The sequence below is a fragment of the Geotrypetes seraphini genome, chromosome 17 (assembly GCF_902459505.1).
Source record: "Geotrypetes seraphini chromosome 17, aGeoSer1.1, whole genome shotgun sequence".
Lineage (NCBI taxonomy): Eukaryota > Metazoa > Chordata > Amphibia > Gymnophiona > Dermophiidae > Geotrypetes > Geotrypetes seraphini.
In genome coordinates, this window is record NC_047100.1 from 49,028,275 (window position 1) to 49,046,413 (window position 18,139).

Consider the following 18,139-nt stretch of genomic DNA (forward strand, 5'->3'; position numbering starts at 1 on the left):
ATTTTAAGTTTTCAAGTTTTATTTGAGTTTGATGAATCGCTTATTTAATTTTACTAAGCAAGGTACAAAATCGATAAAAATATAAACAGCCAAAACTGAAACAAGATGGAATCTGGATTTCAGGCTGGTTTTGGTCCTGAAGTCAAAACCAAAACTGAAATTCAGTCAGCCTCTAAAAAATATATTCATTTTCTGTTTACTTGCTGTTTTTGAAATGTTTTAGCCTTGCCCTTATATATAACTAGTGTTTAAGCCTGTTACATTAACGGGTGCTAGATGTGTAGACTTTTAGCACAATGGGGCGCTGTGGCGTTTCTTTCTTTCTATCTGTCTGTCTTTCTTTCTCCCTCCCTGCTCCCCTTTATTTCTTTCTTTCTTTCTGTCTCTTCCCTGGCCCCCTGTCTTTCTGTCTCTCTCTCTCTCTGACTGTCTGTCTTTCTTTCTGTCTCTTCTCCCTTCCTTTTACCTCCCATGTCCCCCTGTCCAGCAGTAGCCCTTCTCCCTTCTCTGGCACCATGGATCACGGACCCACCAAGTTTGAAGTGCGCATGCGCGCGCTAAGGGTATTATTATAGCGGATATGGATAATGCAAAATTGAATTCATATTTCAAGCCTATTTATGTATATATCTTTAAAAAAAAAAAAAAATACTAGCATAAATAGATATCACAGCTAAAATGAAGCTATGGACATTTACACCTGCATGCAATAAGTTATGCACATAAGGAAAAAGCAGAGGAAACAAAATACCCATAAAAGATAAACCATTCCTTAATTCCCTTCATTTTCCTAGCTCTCTGGATGAATCCTCCTTACTAGTAGTGCTACCCGGTTCAGGGAAAAAGAATTTGATTTGATTCAGCCTACTAAATTGATTTTTTGATTCAATTAGATTCTTCTGCCCAATCAGACATTTGGTTTTGTTTTCAAACATCCTAGTGGGTTTATTTTGTAGCCTCTTCACCCACCCCACCCCTCTTCAACTGCATGCTTATTTTGTGGTGTAAATAAAATAAACAAAAAAGACTTTCTGTTAGGTCCTAGCTCTTGCTCACTGTCTATCAGCAGCTCTTATTGTAATCACAAAATAAAAATAAAATTATTTTCTACCTTTTGTTGTCTGGTCAATTTATTATTCAAATCATGTTGGTCCCAGGCTCTGGCTTCTCTCTGTCTTCATTTAATTTGCTCCTGCCCATTTGATGTTTTCTTCTTTCTCTGTGCTCACCATCTGTCTGCCATCTCTGTACCTTCCCTTCCACTGCCATATCCAACATTTCTGTTTCTCTTCTCTCTCCCCCCCCCCACCGCCTTCTGCCCTATTATCCTCCATGGAGCATCTCTCCCTTCCTCCCTCCATTATCATCTGCAACATTTCTTTCTTTCTCCCCATGCATCATCTCTCCCTGCCCTCCACTCTATGTCCAACATTTCTCCCTTTCTCGTCTCCATGCATTTCTCCCTACCCTCCATCATATGCAGGATTTATCCCTCTCACCCCTTCTTTGCATCTCTCCCTTCCTCTCCTCCATCCATGCCCAACAATTCTTCCTCTCCACAACACTGGCCATCAGGTCATCTAGGCCAGTGTTTCTCAACTTCTTCAAGCCAAGTACCCCCTAGGTCTAACAAATATCAACCCCCAAGTAACCACAACCACTGACCGCTCAAGCTCCACCCTAGACCTGCCCAAGCTCCACTGACCCTATTACTAACTGTAATGCAATTTCTTCCATTCATATTTCATATACACACAATATTCACAGCAGATATAAACTCTCAATGTTGACACATTTCAATCACAAAATTGAAAATAAAATCATTTTCCCTACCTTTGTTGTCTGATGATTTTATTTTTCTAATCCTCTTTTCCCCGTCTCTGGTTGTACTTCCTTCTGTCTATGTGCTTAACTGTAATTCTCTTCTCATAAATGTAACTCAAAAAGAAAAAAGAAGGCTGCAACTTATACAAAATACCGCCGTGAAACTAATTTACAAAGCTAAAAAATATGACCACGTTACTCCGCTGTTGATTAAATCCCATTGGCTTCCTATAAGCCATCGTTTCACCTTCAAATTATTGTTTTTGGTGTTCAAAGCTTTAAATTTTAATGAACCCCAATTTATTAACAGATGGCTTATCCCATATAGTACAACACGCTCACTTCGTTCATCTTCAGCTAATCTCCTTACAGTACCATCTATTAAAATGATAGGAACTAGAAGACAAGACATGTTCTCAGTTATTGCCCCTCACTCTTGGAATCTTTTACCCCAACACATCAGAGAACTAAAAGACCTAACACTGTTTAAAAAAATGCTTAAAACCTTTCTTTTTAAAGATGCCTATGGAGCTTAGGACTAATAAAAATTGATAATCTTATAACCATTACCGAGTTTTATATTTTTTATCTTTTTTTAAAAAAACAGCCATTTTTACCCACCTTTTGTTTTTTCCCTTTCATGTTTTTTCTTCTCTTCTATCAAAAACTGTAACTTCTCCCCCACCTAACCCACACAAGTCTTGTATGTTTTTAGCCACATATTATTTTAAAATAAGATTTACAATCAGTTTGTAAGTGTGTTCTATTTTAACCAACAACTAATTTGTTTTTTATGTCACTATTAATATTGTACTTGTTTCATTTATTAATACATGTTATATCATTGTACATCGCCTAGCAATTTATATAGGCGATTCATCAAGAATAAATAAACTTGAAACTTGAAACTTAACTGTGTTTTCAGGGCCTTCTTATCTCCTTCTTCACTTTCTACCCTGTATCTATCTTTGGTATTAAACTTAACATAAGAACAGCCTTACCAAGTTAGACCAATGGTCCATCTAGCCCAGTATCCCATCTTCATAGAGGCCAAGCCAAGTCTTAAGTACCTGGCAAAAACCCAAATAGTGGCAGCATTCCATGCTACCAATCCAGGGCAAGCAGTGACTTCTCCCATGTCTGTCTCAACAGCAGCTTATGGACTTTTTCTCTAGGAACATGTCCAAACCTTTTTTTAAACTAGCTACATTAACCACTTTTACCACATTCTTTGGCAACACATTCCAGAGCTTAACTATATCTGAGTCAAAAAAATTTTCCTCCTATTGGTTTTAAAAGTATTACTCTGTAACTTCGAGTGTCCCCTAGTCCTAATGCAGTAAAAAAAATCAATCCATTTGCACACATTTTACACCACTGAGGATTTTGTAGACGTCAATCATATCTTTCCAAGCTGAAGAGTCCTAACCTCTTTAGTCTTTCCTCATACGAGAGAAGTTCTGTCCCATTTATCATCTTGATCACTCTTTGAACCTTTTCTAGTGCCACTATATCTTTTTTAAGTTATGGAGAGCAGAACTGAATGCATTACTCACTTGTACCACTGAGCGATACAGAGGCATTATAACATTCCTAGTCTTATTTACTATCCCTTTTTTAATAATTCCTAGCATCGTTTGCTTTTTAGGGTGGACAGTTTCAGAATCTACGATGCCACCCAGATCTTTTTCTTGGGCGCTGACCCCTAAGATAGGCGGGTAGGAGACAGAGGGTGGGAGTGAAGGGCCACTACTCGGACTGGAGGAAGGTCACGAGTGGGGTCCCGCAGGGCTCAGTACTAGGGCCGCTGTTATTTAATGTATTCATAAATGATCTGGAAACAGGGACGAAGTGTGAGATAATAAAATTTGCAGATGACACTAAACTATTTAGTAGAGCTCGGACTAAAGAAGACTGTGAAAAACTGCAAAGGGACTTGAACAAACTAGGGGAATGGGCAACGAGATGGCAGATGAAGTTCAATGTTGAGAAATGTAAAGTATTACATGTGGGAAACAGAAACCCGAGGTACAACTATACGATGGGAGGGATGTTTTTAAATGAGAGTACCCAAGAAAGGGACCTGGGGGTGATGGTGGACTTGACAATGAAGCCGTCGGCACAGTGCGCAGCGGCTGCTAAGAAGGCAAATAGAATGCTAGGCATCATCAAAAAGGGTATTACAACCAGAACGAAAGAAGTTATCTTGCCATTGTATCGAGCAATGGTGCCATTGTATCGAGCAATATTGGTCGCCGTACCTTAAGAAGGATATGGCGATACTCGAGAGGGTTCAGAGGAGAGCGACACGTCTGATAAAAGGGATGGAAAACCTTTCATATGCTGAGAGATTGGAAAAACTGGGACTTTTTTCCCTGGAGAAGAGAAGACTTAGAGGGGATATGATAGAGACTTACAAGATCATGAAGAGCATAGAAAGAGTAGAGAGGGACAGATTCTTCACACTTTCAAAAAATAAAAGAACAAGAGGGCATTCAGAAAAGTTGAAAGGGGACAGATTCAGAACGAATGCTAGGAAGTTCTTCTTTACCCAGCGTGTGGTGGACACCTGGAATGCGCTTCCAGAGGGCGTGATAGGGCAGAGTACGGTACTGGGATTCAAGAGGGAATTGGACAACTTTCTGCTGGAAAAGGGAATAGAGGGGTATAGATAGAGGATTACTGCACAGGTCCTGGACCTATTGGGCCGCCGCGTGAGCGGACTGCTGGGCACGATGGACCTCAGGTCTGACCCAGTAGAGGCATTTCTTATGTTCTTATCCAGTAACTATGATTTAGATTATTCTTCCCAATGTGCATTACTTTGCATTTGTCCATTTTAAATTTCATCTGCCATTTAGACGGCCAGTCTTCCAATTTCCTAAGATCTTCCAACAGTTTTTCAAAGTCCGCATGTTTAATATCATCTGCAAATATAATTACCTCACTCATAGTTCCAATTTCCAGATCATTTATAAATAAGTTAAATAGCACCAGTCCAAGTACAGATCCCTTTGGAACACCACTATTTACCCTTCTCAACTGATAAAAATGGCCATTTAACCCTACCCTCTGTTTTCTATCTGATAACCAATTCTTAATCCACAATTGAACATTGCCTCCTATCCCATGACTTCAATTTTCTCAGGAACCTCTCATGAGGAACTTTGTCAAAAGCTTTCTGGAAATCTAGATACACTACATCAACTAGCTTCAAAGAAGTCAAGCAAATTTGTGAGGCAAGACCTCCCCTCAGCTGAACCCATGCTGACTCTGTCTCATTAAATCATATCTGTCTATGTCAGTGGTTCCCAAACCTGTCCTGGAGGACCCCAAGGCCAGTCGGGTTTTCAAGATAGCCCTAATGAATATGCATGACAGAGATTTGCATATAATGGAGATGCCAGGAATGCAGATCTGCTCCATGCATATTCATTAGGGCTATCTTGAAAACCCGACTGGCCTGGGGGTCCTTCAGGACAGGTTTGGGAACCACTGGTCTATGTGTTCCACAATTTTATTTTTTATATTGTTTCCACTATTTTGCCCAGCACTGAAGTCAGGGTAACCAGTCTGTAAGTTCCCCAGATATTCCCTGGAACCTTTTTTAAAAAAGCAGCACAACGTTAGACATTCTCCAATCTTCAAGTACTACAGACAATTTTAGCGGCAGGTTACAGATCACTAATGTCAGCCCAGCCTTACATTGCTTGCTGTCAGCATTTTCTGGTGGCCTAACCAATGTCAGCAAAGATCATATCAGTTATATCTGACCATGGGGCATGTCAGTGTAGACAGCCTCAGAATGCCTAAATGACATCTAAATTATCAGTGCTTAAAAGAAACAAAAGACCTTGATACAGCCCTGAGGTGATAAGATGTGCATAATGTCTGGTGCTTAAGATGGACACTAGCCCCAGCTGCATGGTCTGGCACATATAGTTATGGTTAATCAGAAACAATTGTCAGACTGATACTGGAAATTAAAAGTAACTCCAGAGGATCACGTGACGCCATGCGGCGGGACAGACGCTAGTCTGTGTCTCTCCCGCGGCCCTTCGCAGATTCCCCTCCCCTTTTCGGGCATTCTTCGGCTTTTGAGCCCTCGGACCGGACCCTCCGCTACCTCCCCTCCTCCGGACACTGTGGGCGAGTTTCGGGCCGATTTCACGGTGGCATGTAGCTGAAATCGGCCCGCAGAGAACAGGACCGCGGCAGGCAGGGGGAGGTCAAGATGGCGGCGCCGCCGAGTCCAGGAGCAGCCACGGGATCGTCTCTACAGTTGACAGTAAGGGAGCATTTCTGTACCTGAAACGAGGGGAAATTAGGAGAGGGGAGGTTGGACTCGCTTCAAAAGGATTTTCCAGGGGACTTCTGAGAGAGAAAGTGATTTGGCCCAGAGAGCTAGCGGGACGGACGCTGGTCTGTGTCTCTCTCTCCCGCGGCCCCTCGCAGCTTCCCCTCCCTTTTCGGGCATTCTCCGGCTCTTGAGCCTTCGGACCGGACCCTCCGATATTTCCCCCCCTCCGGACACTGTGGGCAAGTTTCGGGCCGCTATTTGCGGTGGCATGTCGCTGAAGTCGGCCCGCAGAGAAAAGGAACGCGGCAAGCAGGGGGAAGTCAGGATGGCGGCGCCGCCGAGCCCTGGAGCAGCTACGGGGGGGGGCCGGCTTGGATAGCTGAAATCACGGCCGGAGTTACGGCGGCGATGGAGCTCGTGTTGGAACAAAAGCTCCTGCCGTTGGATCACAAGCTGGCGGTGGTCCAGGCTTCGCTGGATGCTATGGGCCAGGAGACAGCGGCGTTCCGGCAGCGGGTGAGCGATGTGGAGGAGGGCCAGACAACACATCAGCGCCTTATCTCTGCTCTCGAGGATCGCATTGAGGACCTGGAAAATAGATCACGCCGGTCCAATTTGCGTTTTATCGGATTTCCAGAAGCTGTAGCGGAGCGGGACTTGAGAGGCACGCTGGAAGCCTGGTTAGCTGCCTCCGTTACCTTTCCTGCGGATCTCGGCCCGCTTCGTATCGAACGGGCGCATCGCCTGGGTCTCAGTTCAGCTCATCAGGCCCGGCCACGGGTGGTAATAGCAAAGATCTTGAACTATGCTCACAAACAGTCTATTCTTCAGGCGGCTCGGGGCGAGCGCGCTCTCACCTATCAAAACGGCAGGGTGCTCTGTTTTCAGGACTATTCTACAAAAGTAGCTCAGCAATGGCGGGCATTTGCTCTGGTGTGCTCTACGTTGGCGGCCCGCCATGTTCGCTTCGCCCTTCTCTACCCTGCGAGGTTGCGGGTTCATCACAATGGCACTACTCAGTGGTGTTCTACCGTAGCGGAGGCGCAGAACATGTTGGATGCGTGGAATGTGGACCTGCCTTCTACTAGTGCCGCTGGTGTGATCTCCTCTACTGCTGGTCCGGCTTGATGGCTGCCGGTCTTCAGAGACACTCTTTCTTCTGGCGTGGGTGCAACTATGGTCTCCTTCTTGGATTTCTGTTAGGTCCTTGGATGGCCCGGTGCGGCTCTGTCTTTGATGGTGGCGCTGCTCGGATCTTGTGCTTCCAGATGCCACGGTGTCCCTGGACTTTTGCTGGATTTCTGTCTTCGGAGCTCCTCATTCTTCTGACTCGACTACAACGTGGGACTCCTTCTTGGATTTGGCTGGGACCTTGGTTGGACTTCTGTCTTTGACTGGGGTGCTGCTCAGCTTCTGTGCTTTTTACTTTCAGCGGTCTCAATGCCCTTGGTTTTGTGGGGCTTTCTTGTTTATTAAGGGTGCCCGGGGCCTCTCTCTACTCCTAAGCGGCCCAGGCTGTGTTGGGTGGACGGTGGCCTTGATTCATCCTTTGGAGCGGGTGTTGTTGAGCTTGTTGACTGGGGTGAGGGGCGTGCTTGGGGACGAGTGGTTGGCGGTGTGTATGATGCGATGGGTGAGGAGGGGGGGAGGAGAGTTCGAGTGGGGGTTTGGTGGTTCTTGTTGAGTATGAGTTTTGGGGTTCTTGGTATCCATCCTCAAGGGATATAAGGGGGTGGATAGGGTCTGGGATTGGGTTCCTTTGGGTCGGGGGGCCCTTCCTGGGACATTGAGGCATTATATGAGGCTGTCTTGAGATTGGGAGATGGGTTCTAATTCTGCAAGGTTGCTCTTGGGGGTTTATCTAGTTATCTTCGCTATTTTGGGGGGGTTTCTGTGGAGGGGGCGTCTGTAGTGATTGGGTTCCTGTGGGGACCGGAAGGGTTGGGGTGGATGGGATGGGAGGAGCTTAGTGGGGTAGGATTGGTCTGGTTGGGTTTGGGGGTTGGGGTGGGGTGGGTGGTGGGTGGGGGTGGGTTGGTTTTGGGAGGGAGGGGAGGGTGGGGTGGGGAGGGCTGTTGTTCTTGTTTCGTGGTGACCGCTGGTACTGGCTTCCGCATGACTGTGGCCTTAGGAGGGGGGCTTGCTGGGACGCCTCTTCCTAGGCTTTTGAATTTTTTGATTCCTTGTTGGGTATTTTTGTTTCATTTTTATGTCCCTTAAGTTATTATCTTGGAATGTGGGGGGCATTCATTCCCCAATAAAGCGACAGAAGGTGCTTCGACAGCTGCGGAGGAGCCGGGCGGACGTGGCCTTTTTGCAGGAGACGCATTTGACTGCTGCGGAGCATGCCAAACTGCGAACCTGGTGGGTGGGGGATGTCCTGGATTCCCCTGCGTTGGGTAAGAGGGCTGGAGTGGCTATTTTGGTGGGTAAACATCTTCATTTGGTGGTACGGACTGTCATTAGGGACCCGGAGGGTAGGTATGTGATAGCCTCGGTTAGTTTGAACTCTAAACCTTATATTCTCTGCAACCTTTATGCTCCCAATAGCCCGGGCGTGGGGTTTTTTCATCATATAGCAGACCTTTTGTCGGTCTATGGAGATGTTCCCCTGTTGGTGGGGGGGGATTTCAATGAGGTGGCGGATCCTCTTTGGGATAGATCGTCTGGGGTGGGGAGGGAATCTCGGAAATCGGCTACTGGAATTGCGATTCTTTGTGATTCCCTTGACTTGGTGGACGCCTGGAGGGTCTTGCATCCCTTGGAGAAGGACTTTACTCACGTTTCTCGGGCCCATGCTTCCTTATCTCGTATAGACTATATTCTCTGTTCCTGCTCTTTGTTTGCAGAGATCTTCAGACGTGGAACTCGGAGATAGTGCATACTGATGATGACATCAACAGGGAGTTGCGGGATTTCTTTGAGAACTTGTATTCTGCTCCCTCTGACCCTCTGTTGGATGGGGAGGTTTATTTGGCTGGTCGGGATCTCCCGACTCTTTCAGCTTCCTCTCGGGTGCTGTTGGAGCCGGAGGTTACTGCAGGGGAGATTGAGCGGGAGATCCAGGCTAGCGCTCTGGGTAAGTCTCCTGGCCCGGATGGGCTACGTAGTGAGTTTTATAAGATATTGCGAGCTGAGGTGGCGCCTTTGTTGGCTTCGGTGTTTAACGATGCGGTCGGATTGGGGGAGCTCCCTCGCCACTTGAATGTAGCTCAGATTATTGTTCTGTTGAAGCCTGGGAAGGATTCGAATAGACCCGAGTCGTACAGACCGATCTCTTTATTGAATTTTGAGGCTAAGCTTTTTGCTAAAGTTTTGGCCACCCGTCTTGCCTTGGTACTCCCGAGTCTAATTTCTGATCAGCAAGTGGGCTTTGTGAAGGGCCGCGCGATTGCTAAAAATGTACGCCGTATCTTGGCGGCTTTGGAGCGGACTGCACAGGATCAGGTGCCTTCTTTGATGATCAGCTTTGACGCCGAGAAGGCCTTTGACCAGGTGGATTGGGGCTTTATGTTTGAGGTCCTGCGAGTGTACGGTCTAGGCCCATGGTTCATTCAGGCGGTGCGGACTCTTTATGCAAACCCGGTGGCCCGTGTGTGGGCCAATGATACCCTTTCTGATCCCTTTCCAATTTGTAGGGGTACTCGCCAGGGATGCCCCCTTTCACCTTTGTTGTTTGTCCTGACCCTGGATCCTCTCATTCGGGATGTGCAGGGTAACCCGGACATCATGGGAATGGTCGTGGGGGCTCATCATTTTAAACTGGCGGCTTTTGCCGATGACCTCTTGGTTTATTTGACGGATCCTCGGGCCTCCCTCCCTGCTCTTTTGGAGTGTTTTCGTGAGTATGGGGATTTTTCTGGTTTCCGTTTAAATCAGCAGAAGTCGGAGGCTATGGCGTCTCCGGACTCTTTGCGGGTGGAGTGGGGGCCGGATTTTCCTTTGCGCTGGGCGGGACCCTCTTTTCGATACCTTGGTATTTTGTTGTCTATGGATGTCTCCGCGCTTTACCGTTTGAATGTTGATCATTTGTTGCAGGGAACTAAGGGGCTTTTACGGCGCTGGTTGAATCTCCCTCTTTCCTTGATGGGCCGTGTTCATCTTTTTCGCATGATTATCTTCCCGAAATGGTTATTTGTCCTGCAAACGCTTCCTTTCTTTCTTTTGAAAAAAGATATCCTGGGTCTTCAGAGACTGGTGATTTCATTTTGCTGGGGGGGTAAGAAAGGTAAAATGCATCGTTCTTTTCTTCAGGGGTCCTGGGCACAGGGAGGATTGGGTCTTCCCTCGATTCGTTTGTATAATTTGGCCTGCTTGCTTCGGCATGTCCGGGATTGGCTTTTTCTTGGCTCTCAGCATACTGATCGGGAGCTGGAGGTTGACTATTTTTTTCCGTGGGCTCTGCCTTATCTTTTACAATGGGATGGGAAGGTGCGGTTGGGGCCTGGGGCCCGTAGCTGCTTGGTGGAGCCGCTTCGTCGGGCTTGGAGATGTGTTTCTCAGATGTGGGGTCACTCGCCTTTTAGTTCTGTTCTGCTGCCCATAGTGGGCAATGCGGCATTCAGTCCGGGACAGGACAATGTTGTTTTCAAACGGTGGGCGAGGAAGGGGCTCCGAACTTTGGAGCAGTTTCTACAGATGGATGGTAGCGCTGTTCCATTTTTGACTCTCCAGGCGTCCTGGTCTTTGGGTGTGACGGATCAGTTTGCTTATATGCAGCTCTCTCATTATGCAGCCTCCTTGCCCAGGGACTCATTGACCCAGTCTTTTGCTATCACTTTACGCGACTTTTTCTTTGATGCTCAGTGGGATTGGCTTTCTATCTCTCAATATCATCGTAGATTGGTGGCTTTGCAGCCTAGGCGGGATTATCAGCGGCTTTTGACATCTTGGGCCCGGGACCTGGGATGTCGCCCGCGGGTGGCGTCCTTGGCTCCTCCCTCTGGTGCGCCTGATACCTCGGGTGGTGCAGAGCGCCGAGCTCCAGGAATGTCACTTTCGGGTTTTACATCGGGGATATGTCTCTCAGCAGCGGGCTTTTTATTTCGGATGTGCCCCTACGGCTATTTGTCTGAAATGTCACCGGGCTGATAACTCTTTGGCACATGGGGTGTGGCTGTGTGCATCTATTTCTGCCTTTTGGATGGAGGTCCGATGTTATTTGGAATCTTTGGTGGGTTATCGGCTCCCCTCATCGGTGGAAGGGACTATTTTTTTGGCGGAGGGCTATTTAGGCGGCCTTTCTGCTGGTGATAGCCAGCTCATTCGTAAGGGATATATTGTGGGAAAGAAATGTATTCTTACTCATTGGCTTCAGGACTCCCCGCCCACCATCTGGTATTGGCGCAATAAATTGCATCTTTTAATGGTCTGGGAGTCCATGTCCGCTCGGTTTTCTGGATCTCAGAGCAAGCTTTTTCTGTCCGTTTGGGCTTCTTATTTGGATACTCTGCCCCCTGTGATAAAGAGCCAGGTGGTCAATCGCTTGCGGAAGCCAGTTGTCCCCGTATTGCCAGTGGGTTGAGGGAGGGGTTTTGGGGGTGGTGGTGTTGGGATGGAGCGGTTGGGGGGTTGTTTCTAGTTTGGATTTGGAGGGCTCCAGGCTATCAGAGTACAGGCCTGGACTCTCGCTGTTATTTGGGATTTCTAGTTGGGTGTTACCATGATTCTGTATTGAGGCATTGTACTGAGAAAATAATTGTGTTCTCTCTATTTTGTGTATATCTTTCCTGTTGGTGAATAAAAAAGTTTCTACTAAAAAAAAAAGTAACTCCAGTCTCTCTGCTTCACACACCTTATTTACCATTGTTTCAGACAGTTTACAAAAGATAGGGGTGCTTAACATCCATAGATTCTATTTTTAGAACAAGTCTCAAACTTATAAATACACACTTCTCCCTCGGTATGCGCGGTTCCCGTATCTGCGGATTCACTTATTCGTGATTTTTCGGCTGCTGACTCTGCCCCCTAGTGTAACATTTCTCCCTCCCTTTCTTCCTACCTCCCCCGTTCCAACTAATGCACTCTCTTACCATGTACTTTTTCTACCTCCCCTCCACCCCATGTCCATTTCTCCCTCTCTCACCACCCTCACCCCTCCTGCAATAATTTTCCTTCCTTCCCTCCTCCCCAACCCCATTCACAATTAACATGCTCTCTCCCCATGCACTATTTCTCCCTCCCCTCCACCACATGTCCATTTCTCCCTCTCTCACCACTCCTGCAACAATTTTCCTTCCTTCCCGCCTCCCCAACCCCATTCACAATTAACATGCTCCCTCCCCATGCACTATTTCTTCCTCCCCTCCACCCCATGTCCATTTCTCCTTCTCTCATCACTCTCACTTCTCCTGCAACAATTTCCCTTCCTTCCCTCCACCCAATCCCACTCACAACTAATATGCTCTATCCTACCCTCCCCTCCAGCACCTCTCCCTTCCCTCCCCTTCAAGTCCAACAGCACCATTTTTCTCTTCCCCTTCTGAGGGCCAGCAGCACCTCTTCTCCCTTCCCTTTCCCTCATTTAAATCTTCACATCTCCTTGTTGCCTTATATAAAAAAAGAAAGTAAAACCCTACTCTTCAAAAAATACATAAAACCTATTTAATATGACCAGTTCCTTCCCAATCTCCACCTACCATACTCTCTACCCCCTTTCAAATCTAAAATGTTTCTAATTACCCAACATGTATCACATCTAGTTCCCGTAAATTCTTATATAATTCCTATGCAATTTTAAAGACAATTCTTATGTAAAGTTACAATTCTTGTAACCTCCTGAGAAATCTTATGTAATCCGCCTTGAACCGCAAGGTAATGGCGGAATAGAAATCACTAATGTAATGTAATGTAAATTGGGAGCTTGTTCCATTCTACGAGGCCTACACATGAAAATACACTTGCTCCAGTTGTTTGTAATCACAATGTCCTGCAGAGCGTAATTTCTGAAGGGAAGCATAATGTAAAACACTATCAATCAAATATTTTGGCACTTACTGATGAATATTCAAATTAGGAACAGTAGTTTATACTGCACTCTATTCCATTAAGCCAATAAAGTTTGACATAATCTGAAACATGATCATATTTCCCTACCCCAAAGAGGCTTTGGATAATAGAATTTTGGGTAATCTGTATGGCATGAATAGTGGTTGCAGAAACTCTCAAATAATAATAGTAACTTTATTTTTGTATACCGCCATTCCCAGAGAGTTCTAGGCGGTTCACAGCAATTAATTAAGATTACAAACAGTGAAAAAAAAGCATTGGAATTACAATACTATAAGTGTACAATAGTTAAATATTATGTTTTAAAGAACTGGGGCAATGAACAAAAAAGTTTATACTGTACTTCAAATCAGTGCATTTATTTCATACATTTTAAACTTCTGTTACCTAACATAATACATTTATCATTATCAAGATTTGTATGGCTCTACAGACTATTTAAAGTTCAAAAGACTTAAGGCAACACTGAAACGCTGCAACCAATTTCATCCCTTTTAGTGAAAGGTTGTAGTCGAGAGCTGAACACAAATATCCAGCAACAACAAGCCAAAAGTCTTGTACTTGGCATAGTCATGCAGCTTTTATGTTTTTCTCACCTGTCCTGGCGAGATGTAATCTGGAACTCCCTCCAGCACAGAGATGTTGCCACTCTCAATATCCACAACACACAGAGCAGGGACACTCTTATTAACCAGGCCTTCTCCCCAGTCCTCATAAAAAGAAAATTGGTCTCCCTGTGATGCACACAAACAAGAAAACAAAGTTACTCACCTGTAGCATGTGTTCTGCAAAGCCAGCAAGACACATTTGGGCTCATTTTCAAAAAAAGGTAGACATCCAAAAGACAGCATAAACCAGCACTCGGATGTCCTACTAGTCAAAAACGTCCACGTGGGCATTTTTAAATCTGATTTTCTAGACATCTTTTTGGATGTTTTGTCTCCGGTGCATCTGTATCTTAAGGGGGCGTGTTAGAGGCATGTTTTGGGTGGGCTTAGGCCTTGGACGCTCGGCAGGGATATTTTAACAAAACGTTCAGGGCACCATTTAGACATTTGGGGTTAGACCTGTTTTAAATATGAATAAGGGTCAAAAAGGTGCCCAAACTGACCAGATGACCACTGGCATGACCTCCTCTTACTCCCCCAGTGGTCACCACCCAAAGATCTTGTAGTACAGACAAGCACAGCAGAGCAGAATGGCACTCTAGAAGGTACTGCCCTCTAAAACCCACCCAAAACTTACTGTACCTACATAAAGATGACACCTGCAGAAATAAGGGCTATTGTTGTGGCGTAGAGGTGGGTACGATTTTGGGTGTGTTTTGGAGGGCTCACCAAACAATATAAGCAGGATCTATAGTGTTATAGAGATGTGTACCTGGGACTTTTTAATGTACCGTTCACTGAAGTAACCCCTTGAGTGCTCCTTTGCTGTAATACATCTGAAGTTGTAATACAGGCTAGAATGTACTGTTCCATGCGGTGACGGGTCAAAAGCCTGCGAGGACAAAGGCGCGCTGACAATCCAGTGCACACAACTGAGCGCAGGGCTTGATCGCGCTGAAGAAAATCCGTATTTTAAAGTGTTCTGACGGGGGGCGTGGGGGGGAACCCCCCCACTCTACTTAATACTCTACTAAGGCCAGTTACTGGGCAGACTTGCATGGTCTGTGTCTGTGTATGGCCGTTTGGTGGAGGATGGGCAGGGGAGGGCTTCAATGGCTGGGAGGGTGTAGATGGGCTGGAGTAAGTCTTAACAGAGATTTCGGCAGTTGGAACCCAAGCACAGTACCGGGTAAAGCTTTGGATTCTTGCCCAGAAATAGCTAAGAAGAAAAAAAATAAATAAATTTAAATTGAATCAGGTTGGGCAGACTGGATGGACCATTCGGGTCTTTATCTGCCGTCATCTACTATGTTACTATGTTACTATAATAGGGATCGTGCTGCCTCATGCTGCCATGTTGGGGGGGGTGAGGGGGGTGTAACCCCCTACATTATACTGAAAAATTAACTTTTTCCCTGTTTTTTAGGGAAAAAGTTAAGTTTCCAGTATAATGAGGGGGGTTACAACCCCCCATACCCCCCACAATGCCAGCGCGATCTCTATTAAGTAAAGTGGGGGGCGGGGAGTTCCCCAACACCCCCCATCAGACCCCTTTAAAATACGTTTTTTCTTTGGCGCTCAGTTGTCTGCGCTCGGTTGTCAGCGCGCGCTTTTGACTATGAACCGTTCCACGCATCTACCACCCTTCCAGTCTCACAAGATCCTCTTGCAATTTTTCACAATCCTGTTGCGATTTAACAACTTTGTGTCATCAACAAATGTAATTATCTCACTAGTTGCCCCCATCTCTAGATCATTGCTAAATATGTTAAAAAGCAACAGTCCCAGCACAGGCCCCTGGGGAACCCCACTATTTACCCTTCTCCATAGAGAATATTGACCATTTAAACCCACTCTGTTTTCTGTCTTTCAATCAGTTCTGAATTACCTCCTATCCCATGACTTTCTAATTTCCTCAAAAGTTTTTCACGAGGTACTTTGTCAAATGCCTTTTGAAAATCCAAATACACAATATCAACCAGTTCACCTTTATCCACATGTTCATTCACCCCGTCAAAGAAATGCAAGATGAGGCAAGATTTCCCTTTACTAAAACCATGTTGGCTTTCTCTCATTAATCCATGCTTATGTATATGTTCTGTCATTTTGTTCTTTATAATAGTCTCTACCATTTTGCCACCGGTCTATAATTTCCCAGATCACCTCTGGAACCCTTTTTAAAAATCGGCGTCATGTACCATGCAATTATAAATGACCATTCCAATAGTTTACTTCCCCATTTTTTAATTGAAAAATAGCCTGCATAGTATTCAAAATGTAATTCCTGTGTGTTAATTGTCCCACCCCCTTGCCTCAAGCGCTTAAGAAAGCCAACATCATTCTCTGTCCTGGGCTGCACATGCTCAAGGCTTGCCGGCTCTCTCCCACTCTGGGAATCTGAGAGAGGGCAGGCAGTAGCAGGTCTTAAGCATGCACAGATGCTAAATGCTGCTCACTGGCCTAGGACAGAGCACTGGCATCAGCTTTCTTGAGCATTAGACTGCTGGAGCAGTAAGAAGAATGCAGTCGGGGGGGGGGGGGGGGTCATCAGGAAAGCAGTGCCAGTCATGGGGATGGGGGGCAGGAAAACAATGCTGGTTATTGGAAAGGGAGGACAAAAGCATCTAGCTGATGGACTCGAATATAAACTAAGACTCCCATTTTAGGACCTTTTTTGGCCCCCAAATCTCAGTTTATATTCATACAGAAGTCAATGAACTCTGTGACAGATAATAAAGTAGACAAGCAGTTGTGTTTTGAAGAAATTAAGGCTTCTCTGTTGTCCCATGGAAAATGCCCCTTTTCCCAAGCTTGTTTCTATCTCCCCTGCGATACATTTTCTGCTTCTACCTCATGCTACCTATCTGACCTTGAGCAAACCACTTAACATTCCTAAATAAGACCATATAAATTATTTGGGAAAATGACATGTTACAATGTAAGAGGCATCTAAAAAGCGGGAATTATGTTCTTACTAATGTTACACAACCTTGACAACTTTATCCTTCTTCCCAAGTTTCCCCATCCCCTCCTCCTCCTCGGCAATACTGCTGCTCAGCTCTGGTGATTTGCTCTGGAAAAATGATTCTGTTTTTGGACGTTTCCTCTCAGCTACATACAATAGATGGGTCTCCGAATGTGACCACTGCAGGCACCCAAACTGATCTGGTATAGGAACAAAACAGAAAACAAACAAGGGAATTATTAGGAATAGGATGGTAAATAAGACAGATTATTATAATGCCTCTATATCGCTCCATGGTGCATCCTCACCTTGAGTACTGCGCAAAGTTTTGGTCACCATATCTCAAAAAAGATAGAATTAGAAAAGGTTAGAAAAGAAGAGCGACCAAAATGATAAAGGGGATGGAACTCCTCTTATATGAGGAAAGACTAAAGAAAAGGGCTCTTCAGCTTGGAAAAGAGACAGCTAAGGCTGATGACTGAAATCTAAAAAATCCTGAATGGTGTAGAACAGGTAAGAGTGAATTGATTTTTCATCCATTCCAAAAGTACAAAAACTTGGGGGCATTCAATGAAATGACATGGGAATACTTTTTTTTTTTTCAGTTCAATCTCTTTTATTATTTTAAGCAAAATAGAATAAAAAAAATCAGCATAGATAAAAGAAAAGAGGAAAACTAACATTACAGAACTGTGTCACAAAAAGGTTCATGTTCACAAACACAGGAACTAGTCATGCAGATAGATGGTGCAACAGGAAAAGTACAAAATGCCCAGAATTAGAGTAATCATATCATAGTCAGAAGAGGGCCCCATATTTTGTTAAAGGTAGATACAGAGTTCGATTTTTCAGCAGCAACTTTTTCAAATTTAACAAATAAACATACGGTATTCCACCAGATATTAGAGTCCAAGGTGGAAGAGTCTTTCCAATTAGCCAAAACAGGTTTGATCGCCAGTTGAAGCAGACAGGACAATAACCTGGATTGATATGCATTGAGATCATCAGATAAAGCAACTGAACCAAATATAACAATTGAAAAAGAAAGTGCAGATGTAATAGGTAGAATATCACATATAATAGACCACACCTTAGACCAATAGGGCTTAATATTTGGACAGTGATATAGCATATGGTCAAGAGTGCCTATATTGATAGAGCAAGACCAACATTTATTTGAGTATTTACAGTCTATTTTCGACAGTCTATAGGGAGTCCAATATGCCCTATGTAGAATAAAAAACATCATCTGTGCTACTGATGAGGATTTAAGAGATTTCCTAGCAGATAGCCATATGTGTTCCCAAGTAGTGGGTGGGAATACAATATTAATATCATGACTCCAAATGTCATGTAGTGCCACACAAGATGAATATTTATTATTCCGTAATATTCGATACCATGCAGAGGCCTCTTTCTTTTCACCACTATATG

General features: G+C 45.0%; 1 protein-coding gene across 1 annotated transcript in view; it reads right to left on the reverse strand.

Annotated features, from left to right (window-relative positions):
* LOC117351462 (acylamino-acid-releasing enzyme-like) overlaps positions 1–18,139 on the reverse strand; it is a 252,705-nt gene that overhangs the window by 141,664 nt on the left and 92,902 nt on the right. The window contains 2 exon segments of the mRNA XM_033926761.1: positions 13,729–13,866; positions 16,730–16,905. Of these exon segments, the coding sequence (XP_033782652.1) occupies positions 13,729–13,866; positions 16,730–16,905 (314 nt within the window).